The sequence below is a fragment of the Pleurodeles waltl genome, chromosome 6 (genome assembly GCF_031143425.1).
Source record: "Pleurodeles waltl isolate 20211129_DDA chromosome 6, aPleWal1.hap1.20221129, whole genome shotgun sequence".
NCBI lineage: Eukaryota > Metazoa > Chordata > Amphibia > Caudata > Salamandridae > Pleurodeles > Pleurodeles waltl.
This window is the reverse complement of record NC_090445.1, coordinates 1625575376-1625594510: the sequence shown is the minus strand read 5'-3', so window position 1 is coordinate 1625594510 and position 19135 is coordinate 1625575376. Positions and strand designations below refer to the sequence as shown.

Here is a 19135-nt window from a genome sequence, read left to right as displayed (position 1 = left end):
CTACAGAGTACATCAATAGCGTCAAAAATGTTGTCACGCTGTTACCCCTACCCTGCGCCATGGTGCACCGTATATTAAATACATTGCGCATATGGTGGCTGTGGAAAGGGGGCACAAAGGTCCTGCAAGAAAAATGGAGCTACATGTAATGTAGTGCCACTCTTCTCACATCTGGCCCTTTGTCTCAGCCCTGGGAGCAAGTTCACACCTCATCAAGGGCTATTCAGCTCCTGTGTGACAGGCAAAAAGCTTCTAGAAACTTTAGGCAGGTAAAAGGTAATTTCCTTAAAGTACTGTAGGAGCATTTTAGCTAATTGAAAATAACATAATCTGTATGATACAGTGCGTAGGTCTCAGAAAAATGCTGTATTTTAAATGAGGATTTGCACATCAAGCTTCCATAATCATATGTATTTAGCTTAACTGGCTGAGAGGTGCATCTTTCCTTTTCTTCCTTGTTTTGTTTTGTCTTGTGTCAGGGTCATGAATGGTAAAACTTGAATGACACAAATGTGTTTTTGAGACACCTGAATGGACAAAGGGGAAGATTTACAAGGCCTTAGCGCCTCCTTGCGCCACATTAGCACATTTTTTTGTTAAGTAATTGTGGCTCATCAAGGTAAAAATTGTTATGCCATATTTATAAAGTGGCGCAATGCATGCATTGTACCACTTTGCGACCCCTTGCACCACATTATGCCTGTGCCAGACATTATGTATGCAAGAGGGGTGGTCAGGTGGTAGGAGGCCCGCAAAAATGGCACAATGACATCTACAAGATTTTGCTGCACCATTTTTGGTGTATTTTTTAACACCTTGTCAAAGCATGCATTAAAAGGACGCACCCATTTCAATCAATGTGCCTCCTTACACTTTGCTCCACTAGTGTCAACATTTTTGACGCTAGTGGAGCAAAGCGCCACAATAGCGTAAAACATTTTGACGTTATTGTCTTAATGTGGGCCATTGTAAATACGCGACAACCATGGTGTTGTTAAATGGCGGTAGGGGCATGCAAGCAAAGTGGTGAATCTGGACGATGCGCCACTTTCCTGTAAATCTGGGCCAAAGTTTCATGCTTCAGATTGCTCACCCGCCTAACATTCATAACAAAATAATACTGTATTGAAATGTTAGATTAACTTCCCTCAAATGTTTCTTTATGAAGAGGTTTTGTTAGTGAATGCATGTGGAAAAGGGAATTACTTCATCTAGCAATGTGATAAACTAACCCTGGACTGTTTTAACTTATAGTTAAAGGTGATGGGGAACCAACTAAACTGATAGTCATATTCAAATTTCTGGTACATTTGTATCTTACTTTAAAATGTTCTTTGTGTCAATGCATTTAGGTGATGGAAGCTGTCCTGTTTCCATGATGACATTATATACTGATTGGACAAACCGCTAAAAGATGGCAACAAGTTTTAACGTAATGCTGATATGAGAATATGTTAAATGCATCTTCCCCCAGAGAGGCAGGGTACACAGATTCTGTCATAACCTTTTGACCTCTCTATTGACCAAGACTCTTTGCTGGTACTTCTCAGATTAATTCTGAAAGACCTTTTATTTCCTTTGCCGGAATCTATGCATCTCTGAGACTGTACTGAGTTTCATGAATCTCTATTTAGGGGAAGGTCTACTAATGATTGAAGTATATGCTAAAAAGATTCATGATTTCACTTCTGGAATTTAGAACTCCTTATGGGTTCTGGTTGATGCTTTTTTCCATTCTTTTTAGCTTAGTTTAGGGTTAAAACTTTATGGAATGCAGTTCATGCCTTTTTCTGTGGTGTACTGATATTTTCCGGGACTAGTTAATGATTTTTCCATAAAGAGCCATTACTAAAAGATTACTCACATCAAAATCTCATTATTGGACTCCCATCAAATGTGAATTATATTTATAATGATGATAGATGTTGATATGCAGCTACTGATAAATCGTGGTTCACACTCACATCCAATGTCCAACCTCTTGGGCCAAGTGGATGCTGGAACTTCATGTTTCGAGTTGGATTAATCATTAATGACTGAAGTACCCAATAGGACCCCTAGCCATACCTTTTGCAAAATACGTTACTAATTTGACTTTACCAGTGAATTGGGCATGTAATAACTATTATAAAAAGTAAAGAATTAAATTTGTAACTGTTTCTTAGGTGGAGCTAATATTAAATGTTATATTGTACGCAAATGCTTTCTGGTGGATCAGCTATCCTTACTAAGATGTAAGTAGCTTGTGGGGACTTGTTAATGTAAGGACATGTTTAACAATAAATGTTTGCATGTCCTGCTTTTAAATGCCACGCACCCTTCTTCATGGAAATTGAGGGTTCAGGCCTGTCTGGAGGGGTTATATTGACAGGTCGAATTTCCAGTTTTAAACCTTCACAGCCAGGATACAGTAGTAGGTCCAAAGTCAGTCATGTTTGACCTGTCACAGGAGTGGGTGGCACAATAGATGCTGCAGTCCACAAGTGCAGTGCTGAATTTGAGCCAGTGATGGGCACCAATGTCGCTGCATTAGATATTTATGGAAAGCAAGATAGGAAGAAACACACAAATCAGAAGATGAGAAAGACAAAACAAAATAACAAAGGGAGAAAGCTGAAACATGTAAAAGTGATAACAAGTGGCACAGAGTGTCTGGTACTGGATTAAAGAGTCTTCTGAAAAGAGTTTAACGTACCAGCATTCTTAATGTCACCTCAAATGTCTGTTTTTCTAGCAAAATGTTTATGCATAGGATTTGCACAATGCTATTTATGCCAAGCTAGAAAGTGACAAAGTCTTTTGCCATTTGTACAGCAAAATCTTGCCCAGTGCCATCCTTGCCAAGCTGTAAAATGACAAAAGCCTTTCACCTCTCCAGGCATAGCATTACAGCTTTGGACTGGTAAAATACCATCCAAGCCAGCCTAGAGGGAGCAAAAGCAACCCTTGACACATGTTTCAATGTCATTACATCTCTTCAGAGAGGTTTAGCTTTGTCTAGACACAAGTGAGCTCCCAGTATAAGTCAAAACAAAACCCTTTCAGGGTTAGAGTGACACATAAATTGCAAATGGCAAACTTTGTATTGACTTATACTGGGTGCATGAATTGTGACTATCTCTCATACTGATCATTCCTGCTAAAAGCCAATGGCTTCAGCAAGACGTCGTCAGATGACTATCAAGACTCATGGAGCGCTTCTTGGCCACAGCCTGCTAGTTTGGCCCAATGAGGATTTTGACTTCCATTTCAGAGACTAAGGGCCTGATTTAGATCTTGGCGGTAATGGTTCTTCTGTTGGTTTTCTGTCTGAAAACCCATCCACCGCAGTGACATCCACCTGACAGATTTGGATGTTGATGGTCCTATAGACTGCAACACACCAGACTCCCTCCAACTCTGCCAAGGAATTCCATCTGCATCAACAGTACCATAGGAAATTGTGGATGGTAGCAGGACTCCAGATGCTCTTGCGCTGAGCATATTTGGATGTGCCTTACTGCCAAGGAAAAAGTGGCCATCCAACCTCCAGTTCTAAATTGGGGGATGTAGGAGGAAGGGGTGAAAACTCACATTTTCTCCCTAATCCACTTCCTTTTTCAGTTAGATTCAACTGGACAGGACCCTTCGTCACTGCTGACATGGGACCACAGAGAAAACATGACCCCTCTGCCACTGGATATGAAGGCAGGCAACCTGCATTGGCTGTGTACGCTGGGGGAGGTCATGGCACATGAGCACAGGACCACTGCAGACATATACATATCACAGTCATTTTTTAATTAATGTGAAATTCTTATGTAGGGGCAACAGTGGAACAGACATGCATGGGGACGCACTTGTACACAACACATATAGTACATATACACAATTGTCATTATGGAGCCAGTATTCATTGCCAAATAAATGGTGGCACCACAATGATGGTACATTCACACTTATTAACTGTGTCGATGTGTGCACATTGCAAGAGGACCTGTACCTGTCATGTTGTGCATCAAGTTATGTGTGTGGGTCAATACATGTATGTGTGTATGTGATGCGAATGGCTGGGTGAGGTGGAGGGAAATGTAGTGGGTGATATGGTTGTGTCAGTGTGTGTGCCACTTGCATTTGGTGTAGAGGTTCTTGTGTATGTTTTGTTGTTTGTTGTGGTGCTGCATGCAACATTCAGGTGCATGTTGTGTGGCAGTCATTGTCATGGTGTGTGTAGTTGTGCTTGTGTGTGTGCTTGTGCAGATGTGTGTGTAGTTGTGGTTGTGTCTTGTGTGGGTGCAGTGTCACTAGTGTGTTTATTTTGTGTCATGGATGTACATCAATGTGTGTTTGTGGCACGTAGGTGTTGTGTTGTGTTGGAATTGCACTGGAAAAGGGTGTGTATGTGGTGAGTTGTGTCTTGTGTGATGGAGGGAGATGCATATGGCAAGGGTAGAGTGTGTGTGACTTACGTGTATTTCACGGCCACTGCATTTGTTCAATGTCCATTGGTCCAGCGCTGTTCTCTGCCAGCAAACCGCCGGTAGTACACCACCTGTACAATTGTAACATCTAAATACGGCCGGCGAGATGCCACCTGCCTGACGGCTCGGAAGAGCACTCCGTTGTGGCGGGCTGCGGCTCAGCTGAAATACATCTAAATATGGCAGACGGAACGCTGTTGACTTGACAGTCTTTTTGGGCCCGCCCTAGCCTCAGATTGGCAGTAACACCATCAAGATCTAAATCCGGCCCTAAATCAGAAGGTAACTTGATTCTTGTAAGTGACCTATGCTTTATCACTGTCAGTAATAAATTGCACCTAGGTCCCAGTCAAGCACAATCAGATGATCGTTGTTGGTGCTTAACACATTTGGTGCTATTTTTTTTTAAATCTACAAATTAATATCTCCATTTCCCCTTATTGGATTTGGCTGTTCTAGTGTCATTTTGTTCATTAAAGTAGTCTCTATTTGTATAAATTAGAGTGAGATTTGTACTGTGTTGTAGTTTTTACTTTTTGACTTTTTCATTCTTCTTAGTGCTTTACACATTTTGTTCAGTTAATCCTGTCAGCTCTATGACATAGCTGTCAGGGGCTGAGCTCTCATTTAAATTGATGAAACCTTTGCTGGACCTTATAAGAACAGTGACATTATTTGTAGCGGACGACCATCCAGCCCAACTAATAATCCTCTTTTTCACATGTGACCAAAAAAGCAACTATGTAGCATATTCTCTTGCAGTAATACTTTTAGTCATTTGATCTAGAAACATTTTTTGCAGCTTTAGTTTGGAAATGAAGCGACAAATGTTCTTAATTAATAACTATGGAATAAACGCTGCAACCATAGAATCTCATAGATACACTTGACGTCCCCATTACTTTATTAACAATTAATAGATGTAAGGTAAACAAATCTTAATTATTCTAATTACGATCAGTGTCAATTGTTAACTACACTTTAAAGAAAACAGGCTATTCAAGATAACTATCTGAAAATAAATAAGTAATATTAAAATACATAAAGCATAATGTCAGTGATATGGTCCTATAATGCCATCTTGCGGTTTTGTTGCAATTTACATACCACTCTTCCCTCAGTCTTGTTGTTTACTATGCGATCAGACCACCTCTTGATGGCAATATTGACCTATATTACATGGTCACCAATTGTGTACTCTCTCTTCTATATATTCATATATATTACTTTGCCTCTCTGTTTCTAACTGTTTCTCTCTTCTTTCCCTGACTTTTTCTCTCTAAGTCAAAAATATAATCACTAAACAAACCTAACCTTGCCAAAATAGCCTGTCAGTGAATAGTTGTGATTTGCATGAACTCAAAATGGAGAGTTTGCTAGTTACATCAACGTATGATAATCTTTCAGGGGTGGCTCCTCCATAAGGGCGGAGGAGCGTCGTCCACAACTGCCAGCAGCGGCAGCTGCAAAACCTTTCCACCAAAACGACAATAAACTTTGTTTATTATCGTTTTTTGGGAAAAGGGGCAGGGCCACGGGGGTGACGAGCAATAAGGAGGAGTGCTCAGCACTCCTTCTCAGAGCGCATGAATGTTTGGCCGGCAGTCTCGGCAAAATCGGTAAGATTTGCTTTTAGGAAATCCTAAACTCAAATCTACGTACATCTGGACCCTAATTTCCAAACCATATACTCTGAACACATCCCAAATTTCACACACTTCCCCATCAGATTGACATCCTGATTTAGACAGGACTTGGGTTTTACCTGGTGAGATCTAGCCTTCGTAGTGATGGCATTCTGCCAAAGTATCTTGGTGATAACATGATGAGGTGATTGAAGCTCATGTCTAGCAGCTGAATGGAGGTTGGTAGTTGAAGGGGAAGCCCAGTGAGATTTAGATCCATGCAGCAGAATTCAATGTTGGGAATTATCTAGAAAGATAACAGGCTCGATTAATGTAAGGCAAACCTCATCATAATATCAGTTTATGGTGCAGGTTTCCATAGGGGTCACCTCTGTAGCCTACACCTCCCAATGGTTAGGTTCACACCTTGATTTTCAATAAAGTAACAAAAGGCAATACATTAACAAATATATTTCATTCAACATCTGTAATGGAGATCTATTTTCAAAGGTGAGCTGCAGCTTCAGCCTTGTCTTTCTTCCTTTGTTACATACTTGTTGCCACTCCCTTTCCTATGCTGATGACCTTTCTCCTTTACACTTTTCTTGAGTGTTCCTTTTTTGACCTTACATGTTTTTGGTCTTTTCAGATAGTTTGAAAAAGTCATTCAAATTCTTTGTCTTCATTGTAAAGTTGTTGTTTCCCTCTATGAGGGCCATTTTCTCCCTTTCCTATTCTTTATAGAATTCTGTCCAAAGGTGAACGGTATCAGGAAGCAACACAACAAGATGCCGCACTCACCCCCAGTCACAGTTTGGGGTTAAATCCATAGTTCTTTTGCTCCGCATGCCATCCCAATTTTGAACCAGCCATATTCCAATCAGTCTTGACCCTGTTCCCCATGGAACAAGCATTCTGGGACCCGTTTCAGGGAATCACCCCTCATCAGGCAGGCTAGCTTGACTCCAGTGGCACAGTAAGTAAAGTACCCAAGTCTTCAGACACTCCGTCCATCATTCCTTGCCACTTAGGGCGAACATAGCAACAAACAAGATGATGGACGGAGTGCTAAAACTCTACAAACACTCATCTTCAATCACAGATCTGGGTTAAATCCATCATTCTTTTTCTCACCATGCCACCACATTTGGACCCAGCCATTTGCCGGATTTTCCTTGACACCCTAGGACTACAACTAAGGCTTGATCCCATAATTCTGCAACTTTTCAAATAGTCTCACTACCCCTTTCATTTCCTGCAATAATACTCTATGAAGCCACAAGTGGAATGCAATCTTGGTTTACCACTAAGGAAAATGAATTGTTGGTTACAATTGGTTCTCTTTCTTTCAACGGATGATGCTGCATTCTGAAAACATTGACCATGCCAACCTGTTTTTTAGATACAGCTCCTGAAATTTAGTACCTTCTAGGGGTACTACCATGAGTGCTAATCCATTTAATGCATCTGGACAATCCCTCTTTTAGTTTGGACTTTAAAGACCAGTAGGGAACGTAACTCCTCGTGAACTGTAGCCAGTGTGCGAGCAGCAATGGAGCTTGGTGGCCATGTTAACTGGCCACTGGAAGTTTTACACAGTATTTGGCATCGGAAATCCATAGTTTTGTGGATGATTGTTAAACCTGTCAGCTTTAGGGTGGTCTTCTCCCAAACCTTTTTCCTTTCTCCTCCATTTTTTTCTAATCTTTTTCTTTGCTGTCCTTTGAGCTGTGCACACTTTACCACTGCTGACCAGTGCTTAAGTGCTTGGGCTCACTTCATAAAACATGATAACTTAATGTCAGGCTTTTCCTACTACTGCGTCCTGGTTTGGCTCATTATCATGTTGCCTTGCAATGGTGTCTCTACACAGTCAATTAAGCACTTTATGATATTTTGTTTTTTGTACTCTGTTTCTAGAATTTGGTTTTTACACCCCATTTTAAGAAGAAATTGTTTTAAAACACACCAAGAGCGTTTGTTGGTCCTGAAAGGCCTCAAGTCTCCAGCCATTTGCTATGCAGTACTGAATTTCAGTACACTGGTACTGAAGTTAAGGAAATAATATGCTGCATGATGTAGCCCTGGTCAGTCCGGTGATGTAGAAGCTTTTTTCTTTTTAACTTAAGTTTTATGAGACTGATATGTTCTGATTTTTATGTGTATTTCTTATGTGTGTTTCTAAATGTGTGCTTTTATGGTCACTCACATGTCCGAATAAAGATATATTGACTTGAATGGAAACATAATAACAATGACTTATCCCCAATTGGCACATTTAACTAACTTTTCAGTCCCTAGTAAAGTGGTACCTACACGTACCCATGGCCTGAAAATTAAATGCTACTAGTGGGACTGCAGCACTGATTATGCCAACCACTTACGTATCCCCTTCAAACTTGTCTCATGCCTGCCTTTGCAGTCTGTGTGCACAGTTTTAAACTGCCAATTCGACCTGGCAAAAATAAACCTCTTGCTAAGCCCAAGCCTTCCTTTTTAATACATGTCATCACTCATAGCGTAGGCCCCGGACAGCCCAGCGGATAAGGGACAGTGTAGTTAAAAAGTAAGACATGTACTTTTAGTTTTGCTTGACCTAGTAGGGAAAAAATCTTAAATTGATTTTTCACTACTAGAAGGTCCACATCTCCCATAGGATATTTGAGTTACCTTCGTACATTTAATAATCTGTACTTTCCAAATGCTAACAGTAGCCAGTTCATGTTTGGTGTCTTTGGAATTGTAACGAACAATCCTCTCTTATGGAAAAGCCAGGTTTAAATTAGTTTTGGAAATGCTTTTAGAAAGTTGGCACTTTTCTGTCTTAGCCATTTGGTGCGTGTTGCCTGTCTTTGGCTCACATGACTGTGTGTAGCTGACAGTTAAGCTTTGTGTATTCCTCTGAGATAGCCATACCAAAATAGAGAGCTTATGTGTGCCTGGATGGGCCATCACTGGAACGATGGGAAGGTGGAAATGGGCACACCCCTACTTACACTTGAGGTGTCTGTGTCCTGCCGCCACACAAAGGTCTTCGTGCCTCTTTTAGTTTGTCTGGAGCCAGGTCACGGAAGGAAGGGTGCCTGTGGACTTCAAAGGGAAACCTCTAGAAGGTTCTCTCACCTTCTGGAGGAAGAGCACAAGGTATAAATATTGGACCTCATATACCAACCCTTCAGTCACTTCTGGACCGTAGGATAATCTGCCAGGAAGATGGACTGTTGTGTTTGCTGAAAGGACTGCCACTCTACTGGTATGTGGCTCTGAAACAGTCTTCTTGCCTTGGTGAGAACGACTGGACCAGCATTTGTTGAACCACGGACTCCAAAGTGACTCCTAGGGCTGGATGGCCTCCTGACTACATCTTCAAGGACTGAAGGCTCCAACAACTTTGACACCATCACCTGGACTCTGCCATCTGTGAGTCTACATGCTGTTAGAAATGGGGTCTTTGGTTGACAGTCAGGTTACCCCCTGTTCAAGCAAGGACCCTCACTCTAGTCAGGTTAAAAGAGAATCACCCTCAGCTAACCCCTCCTTACCCCCTTGGTAGCTTGGCAGAGCAGTAGGCTTAACTTCAGAGTGCTAGGTGTAAAGTATTTGTACCAACACACAGTAACTTAATGAAAACACTACAAAATGACACAACACCAGTTTAGAAAAATAGGAAATATTTATCTAAACAAAACAAGACCAAAACGACAAACATCCACCATACACAAGTCAAGTTAGGAATAAAAATGCAAAAAGAGTCTTTAAGTAGTTTTAAACACCCACTAGCGCTGCTAGCGTGAAAATGTACCTGGTGTGCATCAAAAATAACCCCGGACGGGTGGGTGTGCGTCAAAAATAACTCCGCACGGCGATACTTGAGTCAAAAATCCAGCCGCACGATGATCCGAAAACCCCGCAGCGATGCTGCGCGTTGTTTCTCCTGCTCCGTGCGTTGATTTTTCTGTCGCGTTTCCTGCGAGCGTCGTTTCTCAGCTGCAGATCAGATTTGCGTCAGTCTTTTCCCCACACAGCACTCTGTGCGTGGATTTTCTTGTCTTTAGGCTTCCAGCTTCTCCTTTCAGGATCCCAGGAACTTGATGGGCACCACAGGGCAGAGTAGCAGTCTCTCCAGAGACTCCAGGTGCTGGCAGAGAGAAGTCTTTGCTGTCCCTGAGACTTCAAACAACAGGAGGCAAGCTCTAGATCAAGTCCTTGGAGATTTCTTCTCAAGATAGAAGGCACACAAAGTCCGGTCTTTGCACTCTTACTCTGGCAGAAGCAGCAACTGCAGGATAGCTCCAAAAAGCACAGTCACAGGCAGGGCCGCTCTTCTTCCTCAGCTATTCAGCTCTTCTCCAGGCAGAGGTTCCTCTTGGTTCCAGAAGTGTTTCTCAAGTCTGTGGTTTTGGGTGCCCTTCTTATACCCAATTTCTCCTTTGAAGTAGGCCTACTTCAAATTAAAGTCTCTTTGGAATGTGAAATCCTGCCTTGCCCAGGCGAGGCCCCAGACACTCACCAGGGGGTTGGAGACTGCATTGTGTGAGGGAAGGCACAGCCCTTTCAGGTGTGAGTGACCACTCCTCCCCTCCCTCCTAGCACAGATGGCTCATCATGATATGCAGGCTACACCCCAGCTCCCTTTGTGTCACTGTCTAGTGTGAGGTGCAACCAGCCCAACTGTCAAACTGACCCAGGCAGGGAATCCACAAACAGGCAGAGTCACAGAAATGGTATAAGCAAGAAAATTCCCACTTTCTAAAAGTGGCATTTTCAAACACACAATCTTAAAATCCACTTTACTAAAAGATGTATTTTTAAATTGTGAGCTCAGAGACCTCAAACTCCACATGTCCATCCGCTCCCAAAGGGAATCTACACTTTAATCAGATTTAAAGTTAGCCCCCATGTTAACCTATGAGAGGGACAGGCCTTGCAACACTGAAAAACAAATTTAGCAATATTTCACTGTCAGGACATATAAAACACATTACTATATGTCCTACCTTACCCATACACTACACCCTGCTTGTGGGGCTACCGAGGGCCTACCTTAGGGGTGCATTACATGTAAGGAAAGGGAAGGTTTAGGCCTGGCAAGTGGGTACATTTGCCAAGTCGAATTTACAGTTAAAACTGCACACACAGACACTGCAATGGCAGGTCTGAGACATGATTACAGAGCTACTTATGTGGGTGGCACAACCAGTGCTGCAGGCCCACTAGTAGCATTTGATTTTCAGGCCCTGGCACCTCTAGTGCACTTTACTAGGGACTTACTAGTAAATCAAATATGCCAATCATGGATAAACCAATTACATACAATTTTACACAGAGAGCATATGCACTTTAGCACTGGTTAGCAGTGATAAAGTGCTCAGAGTTCAAAAGCCAAGAGCAACAGGTCAGAAAAAATAGGAGGCAAAAAAATTGGGGATTACCCTGCATAAGCAAAAAAGTCCAACACATGCCAAGTGCTGCCACCCCAATCCTGGACCTTTGGAAGGGGGCTTAAGGTGCTCTACTAGCTTCTGGGGATCCAGCGGAACCGACACATCTCCTCTGATGCGCAGCTCAACCTCGGGCAGAACCAATGCATCGCTGCAACTGCATGGATCTTCTCTGCTGCCAAGGACCTGCATTGCATTGCAGTTCATCACCTCATTAGAACTGCGGCTACCTGACTCATCCTCAGTGCAGGCCCTTGCATCCCATGTTGACAGCGGCCTCAACTTCAACAGTGGACTCCACCTCTCAGCTCATCTAGACAGACTCATTGCCCTGACAGCACGACGCATCCTCAGCACCAGACTTTACATCACAACCCCTCACAGACGGGGTCCTTGATGATGGTGCAAGGATTGTGGTTACTGCTTGAGTAGTAGTTCACACCCCTTAACCAGTTACCCAATTTCTTACAACACGAATTACAGATCACTTTTGGTCAATGGGTTTTTGGATGTTTAAATTTAAAACCTCTTGTGACTTTGGAACATTTTTGGTAGACTCTTGTTCGCCTTGGGCTCAAACCCAGTGAACAGTCACTTTTTTCACACAGGCCCAACAGAAACTAAGACAAAGGATAAAACTAAAACTAAGACTAGCACATTTGTTCCATTGAATGGGGGCATGTATCTACTGCTCATAGTCAGTCTCTACTTTCAAGTAGGTGTCTTTGTTATATAGAGAGTATCTCCCACACATAGCCAGTGAATCCCACCACCATGCAGTGTTCACCCACAGGAAATGTCATACGGAGAGAGTGCCTTCATTCGTCAGTCAATGTCAGTTTCTTGCAGCCTGCCAGTGTCTCTCTTCACAGCAGATTAGAATAACCTATAGACTCGGGTTTCTCGACCCAGAGTCTAGGTTCTGCCACCAGTAAAACTTTATAAACCTACTACATGAATGTGACAGCCATGATGAATCAGCATCTACTTCTTGCAACCTTTGTGTACTTCTTGAAGCCGCATTCTCACTCCACCTTCCAATGCCTATCTCCATCACTCACTATCTCAAAAAACTTGTTTTCTTTTCCTGCAGTCACTGTCCATCTCTAAGGGGTGATATCTGTCTTATGGATAAAAACTCTAGCCATGGCAGCCAAAGATTGGTGGCCAAAGGCCAGTATTCTCCTCGGGCTGATCATTCATGGTCTCAGAAGCAACTATTAAAGCCCGTGTCCTTTCACATTCATTGTTTATTTTTGAAGTCAGTTCCAACTTATGAAAGTCATTATAATACTCCTCCGAGAAATGACTGGTTTCCGAGTTCTGCATCTGCCTTTCCCGGCCCATATATACCCTAGTGGCACCACTTTCTCACTTTGAAATATCTAAATCTCCTTCTAGCAGTAAGTGACTGACTTCAACAGGCGGTGGGAACCAGCTACTATCTGTGCTACCATTGGCATCGGTTGCCAACGTGTTGCTGTCAGTGCCTGCTTCCTGCATTCATTGTCTGCTTCCAGCAGTCAGTCTTTAATTTTCAATGTCAGTTTCAAAATCACTCTTCCAATTCCCTCTTACCACAATTATTATCTACCTCCTATTAACCTGTGACTACTTTCAAAATAAAGAATATACCACCGTTATGCAGTGTGTGACTCCTTAGCCCACAGTACACAGATCTGCAGACTCAATCACAAGCAGTGTAGACTCCACATGTAAAGTGTACCATCTGTGTACCATCTGAATGTAGTTTCTGCTTCTAACTGCTATCTAGTACCCCTGTGGCTAGAGTATACCGCATATGCCCAAATGTGCTTGCTGCATGTAATGTCTTTCTCATATAGCTGGTGCATTCCTTTCACACAGTGCAGAGTCTGGTTGTGGGTATTTACAACCCGCAACCAGCATCTCCACCAAGTAGACTCAGATGAAAAATGCAATAGAATCTTGAGGTGAAACTAGATTATTTAGCTCCAAAGCAGTTTTGTGGTAGATGATGGTGGGCACATTCAATACTTTGTGACAGGCTGAAGTATATCCAGTGTTCAGTTACTTGTGCTTCTGCACTAATGAGGACAATACATCTTCTTGGGGTTACTAGCAATATATGGCAAATTAATTTCACTTGGACATTAGCTATGTATTACTACATGGCTAGGTCAATGTCAAAATGTATTGACTTTTATACTGAGCTCAGCACTCGAACCCACAGGCCCTTAACGTTTAGAAGGGTTAACTGGCCAATTCTGATCACTCCAAAGTGTGTAAATATCAGGTGACGGTCGTAGATGAGGGGACAACCCACGTCACATCAAGAATTGGTTATGCTTAGCCATGAATGTACTTACATTCAGTACATCTTCAAAGAAACCTTCATCAGGTGAATGTGAATATCTGTCTACCTGCGTGTGTGCTTCTGTGCATGTGTGTTTATGTGTGGTCAGAGCGGAGGATTGTGCTATTATGGTCTCTGCTGTGGTTGACGCGAGTTTGAGGAATTCCCACTGATTTCTCTGTATGTTTTCTTGTGATAATGAGAGATGCTGTTTTGTTCTGTGTGTAAATGCGTGACTGCGAATGTGTTATTATGTGTTTGTGACCATGGAGGATGTGACTCCATACGTGTGAATGAGTGCATGACTGTAGGCGGGTGTCTTAATGTGTGCCTGGGTGTCTGTGTGTGCTTGTGTGTAGGTGTGTGCGTGTCACAGAACGAGTGTGTGCGCCTTAGTTTCTGCGAGTGTTGCCTAAACCAGTGATTTTCAACAACGTGAAACATTACACTGTTCAATGCCCTTGAACTGAACCGTTTCATGAGCACACACCACAATTACTGTAAACGATGCAGGGAATGGGGCACGTAGAATGTAAAGATAGGGAAGAAATTAAAATGAAACTGAAGGGAAGAGACAGAATGAGAGAGACTGAGAGGATAAAAGTTAGTGCCAAAGAAAGTTTGGCAAACAGATGGACCTTACCTCTTTGCAAGGACTCTGCCCATCGGTGATACGAAAAACCCAAACCAGTGACAGGAGCAAAAGGGCTGCCAAAGGGTAGGGTCTGAGCCGGTAGGGCATGGAGCACGCAGCCATCTTCTGGGAACAGCTGTGTGTGTCGGCGGCACGAGATCTTCGTCTGCAGCAAGTGGCTCATGGCAAGCATCAAAAACATGTCACCACAGGGAAGTGAAAGTAAGACTTGGAGGGTGAGACCGGCTTAAATAGAGGGCAGGCACACCGTCTGTCATGCCCCCTTCCCTCCCGCCACTCTTCCGTTGCGCAAGAAAACGGTAAGCACTTCTCTTCCTTGAACTATTAACCTCTTTCCAGAAGTGCAACACACTTCTGGAAGCCCGTGCAGTCTAGTACGATCCAGCTTGTAGTTGGGCAAATCTTGTCTGAACTTCTCTTGTGTTGTAGTCCAGCAACTGAGAATCTCTGTTTTTTTTTTAATCCGTGAGGGATATCTAAGGGAACAACCATCCCATCAACTAAAGCTAAATACAATAAAGATATAATAAAAATATGGAGTTTTTTCATTTTTAAGTCAAAATATTGTAGCATTTTTCCAACATACACATACGTATTCTAGAACTCTATGTAATGAAATTTTATCTTGAATGCCCCGAGTTAGGCATTACCAATAATGTGTGGGATTCTTTTGGTGGTTATATTCGGAGATACAGCACAGGCTCCTACAGCCCCTGCGGCACAATGCACCCTCACTCCATCGGGGCCACCACATATCAAGGGGCCTCGATTCAGCCCTATTCCAATGAATATCTGGGAGATGTGGTGGACCCAGGGGTCTTCTTCATATTCTGCAGGGGGTCCCTGTTAGACCAGTCAGCCTAAGGGTGGTCCTCCCCCAAACCTTTTTTGCCTTCATCCTCTTTCTTTGCTGGTGACGTTTTTGCTGACCTTAGGACTCTTCACACCTGACCACAGCTAACCTGTGCTAAAGTGCATATGTTCCCTCCTTAGACATGGTAACATTGTCTAATGCCCATTGGCCTATTCTATTTATTTATAATTCCCTAGTAAAGAAGTACTACATCTACAAACTGCCTGTAAATTAAATGCTACTAGTGGGCTTGCAGCACTTATTGTGCCTCCCACTTAAGTAGCCTTTTAAACATCTCATGACTGCCATTGCAGCACGTGTGTGCAGTGTAAACTCCCATTTCGTCTTGGCAAGGTCCAACATTCCTTTTTAATACAAATGAGTCACCCCTGTAGAAGGTCCTGGTCAGCCCAGCGGGCCGGGTGTAATGTATTAAAAAAGTAGGACATGTGCTTTTGAGCCTTACATACCCTGGTAGTGAAAAACTCTTAGATTCGTTTTTCACTAATGCAAGGTCTAACTCTCCCATAGGATAACACTGGAGTTACCTTATTATTACATTTAATAAGTGTCATTTGCAAATTGGGATAGGTAACCAGACCAGGCTTGGTGTCTATGGAATCCTTATTTAAAATCCTAAATTATGGTGAAGTCAGATTTTAAGTTACAATTTTGAAAATGGCAGATTTAGAAAGTTGCCATTTTCTTCCTTAGTCATTTAATGAATGTAGTCTGTCTCTAGTCACATGCCTGTGTGTTGCTGACAGTTGGGCTTTGTGTATTCCTCCTAGTCAACCACTCATTACAATGAGCTTAGGTGTGCCTGGATGGGCCATCACTGGAGGATGGGAGAGGGAAAAGATGGGCACAGCTCTACTTACACCTGAATAGGCTGTGTCCTGCCTCTATAAAAGGGCTGCATACTCCCTGGAGTTACTCTGGAACAAGGGCAGGGAAGGCAGAATACCCCGGGGACTTCAAAGAGAAGCCTCTAGAAGCTGATTCCCCACTTCAAAGGCACAGCTCTGACTGCTGTGCTGCTACAAGGACTGCCACTCTGCAGGACTGCTGCTGTGAAGGAACTGCAGCTCTTTTGAGCTCCTGCTTCGCCCCGACTGGGCAACGCATCCTTGGCAAAGTTCCTTGCACCCCTCATTGACAGCAGCCTCGCCGACAAAACCGGACTCCGCATCACAGCCTCTCAGCTCTTCGGAAGTGATGCACTGCTCAGACTGAATGTCTCATCCTTTGCGCCGGACTTCGCATCACAAGCCTCTTTGACTACAAGATCCTCGAAGACAACACAGGTCCTCACATAACAGCCACGCTATATCTCGGAACTGACACTTCACTTCAACTGCAACACATCTTTGAAGTGGATCCTCACAACACTCCACAACCAGGATTTAAGGTGCTTTTGTTCAGTGGTCCTAACTGCGTCCCTGTAGCCGGCCTGCGCACCATCGTGGTCTGCCTGAACTTGTAACTTTGGGCCTGATTTAGAGTTTGGTGGACAGGTTACTCTGCAACAAATGTGACAGATTTCCCATCCGCTATACTACAATCTCCATAGGCTATAATGGCATCTTAATACGGCCAACAGGATATTATTCATGTTTGTGACTGAGTAACCCCCTCTGCCAAACTCTAAATCAGACTCTTTGTCCTGGACCGGGGCAACTAGGTATCCACAGTTGTCACTTTATGCCTTTTGGCTCTTTTTACTAAAATCTTTGAAGTTGAATATCTCCTGTTCTACTGATTGGATTTTTTTGTCATTTGGTCTTGTTTTATTTAATGAAAATGAATCTATTTTTCTAAATGTGCTGTGGACTTCTTTTGTGGTCTGTTGTCACTGTAGTACTGTTTGAAGTGTTGCACAAATACTTTACATATTCCATTTGAGTTAAACCTGACTGCTCTGAGTCAAACTTCTCAAGGGTTAAGCACAAGTTAATTTAGGATTGCTTATGACTTCACCCAGAGAAGGCCTTATATATAAAGCATTTACAGGTTCTTCAAGACCAATAGATTTTAAACCTCCACATGGTTGATTCATCTTTTAAGCCCATCTTCGTGTAGATATTAACAAAGTAATTCCAAAGACAGCCACCGCACGTTTTGTGGTATTATACACTACAGTTTTTCAATGTCAAAACTAGTCCTATGAGCATTTTTGTATGCAGATGTATTAGATTCAGTGTTGATTAATTGTTTAACATTATGATGCTTGGTTTCAAATTACGTATTTGTTGTAGACTTCTTTGTTTTTCCTTAAAAAAAGGAAACAATTTGTGACGAATTTGAGATAAACGTGTCAAGACACACTTGACTAAACTAGAATGTTTTACATGACTCCTGACAAAGGGCTAACACGAAATATATGGAGATCCCATTGGAATTAGAGTCAGGAAACTGAGTAGGGACATAAAAATTCATGAATTAAGTGGCAAAAATTAACCAGAACAAAGGTGAACATGAAATATATGTTGTTTCAAACTCTGTACACCGCACAGGAGCTACTTGCAGGCATCAGACCTGGCTGGTCACAGAAGGAGATCTAAGAAGTTTGGTGGACATTTTTACTTTTTGTTTGGCTTGCTTGTACACACTCATGGCACTGTGGCAAAGACACTCAAATATATCTTTGTTCATGTTTTATGTGCAGGCAGATATAAGACATGCATGATTCATTTGGGCACCCTAAAATTACAATTACACATTAAATCTTTGCAAGATGTTTAGGAACAACATGTTCCACATCTAGCATAGGCCTAGTCATCCTTTTTTGCTGACTACCACCTCCCTAGGTCTGTATAGAAACTTCTCAATACTAAATAGTTTCTAACTCTGCACACCCTATGGAATCTGTTAGGCATGGCGGATGCCTAAATTGGTGGATAGCGATATTGAAAAATACACGTTGGGTTTATGAGGGACATGTACATATCTCATCTGGTTCACAGAGGACCTTGTGCAAATACCAGGAGTGTGCTGCAGAACTGGGACATCCGGGTAACAATCACTAGTTTATGACAAAGTCTTGCCAATTCATCAATCTGACATCCCAGCGCCTGAGCTGCATGAATCTTGGACATTAGGTCAAATTAACCAGGAGCTGCATATAAATTAATTAATCATAACAGTTTTTCTCAGTCAATAAGGAGAGTTTGATGAGAGTGCAAAAGCTTTATTGATGAATCTTTATATGCTCAATCTTTATTAAAGTAGCGTTAATTTAATCAAACTAATCAAACTAATCAATAAGAAAGTATATAATCAATATTCCCACAAAGCATTCCATAAAGGAAAGAATACCTATTCTAAGAGTAAGGATGGTTTTAAAAGAAATGGATCATCAAAAAGGTATCAGATAGCGCCCATAAAGAGTTCTATTTTGAGAGATCAAGCAAAAGACTTAAATTCAAATATAAGAATCGATCAGAGCAGAACTTCTCATAAAGAGAGGTTTGAGAAATGTCAGTAGTCTCTGCCTGAGCTGTACAGACTCGAACATGGTGTCAATGAGTAAGTGTAGTGGGGTTGGTAATCTACTCTAGGAACAGACATTTTTATAAACAGTACAAACTTAGGGCCTGATTCACAAAGGTAAACTTATATGTTTGGTCCAAACTTAGACCAAACGTCTAATATTACGACTATGGGAATTCACAAAGGGAATTTACGAGTAGTATCTTTAGGTCCACACTCGGGGGAGAGATCCGCCCCAAGTGCGGATGTAAAGATACTACTTGTATATGCCCTT

General features: G+C 42.3%; 1 protein-coding gene across 2 annotated transcripts in view; it reads right to left on the bottom strand.

Moving 5' to 3' along the window:
• TLR4 (toll like receptor 4) overlaps window positions 1-14660 on the bottom strand; it is a 30163-nt gene extending 15503 nt beyond the window's left edge. The window contains exons 1-2 of one of the 2 annotated variants that reach the window (XM_069242535.1): window positions 14505-14660; window positions 6226-6392 (exon numbers count right to left, since the gene is read on the bottom strand). In XM_069242535.1, coding sequence (XP_069098636.1) covers window positions 6226-6392; window positions 14505-14618 — 281 coding nt within the window. In that variant the 5' untranslated portion in view covers window positions 14619-14660. The remainder of the gene's footprint in view (window positions 1-6225; window positions 6393-14504) is intronic. The other variant, XM_069242536.1, reaches the window with a different exon arrangement.
• Between the last annotated feature and the right edge of the window lie 4475 nt (window positions 14661-19135).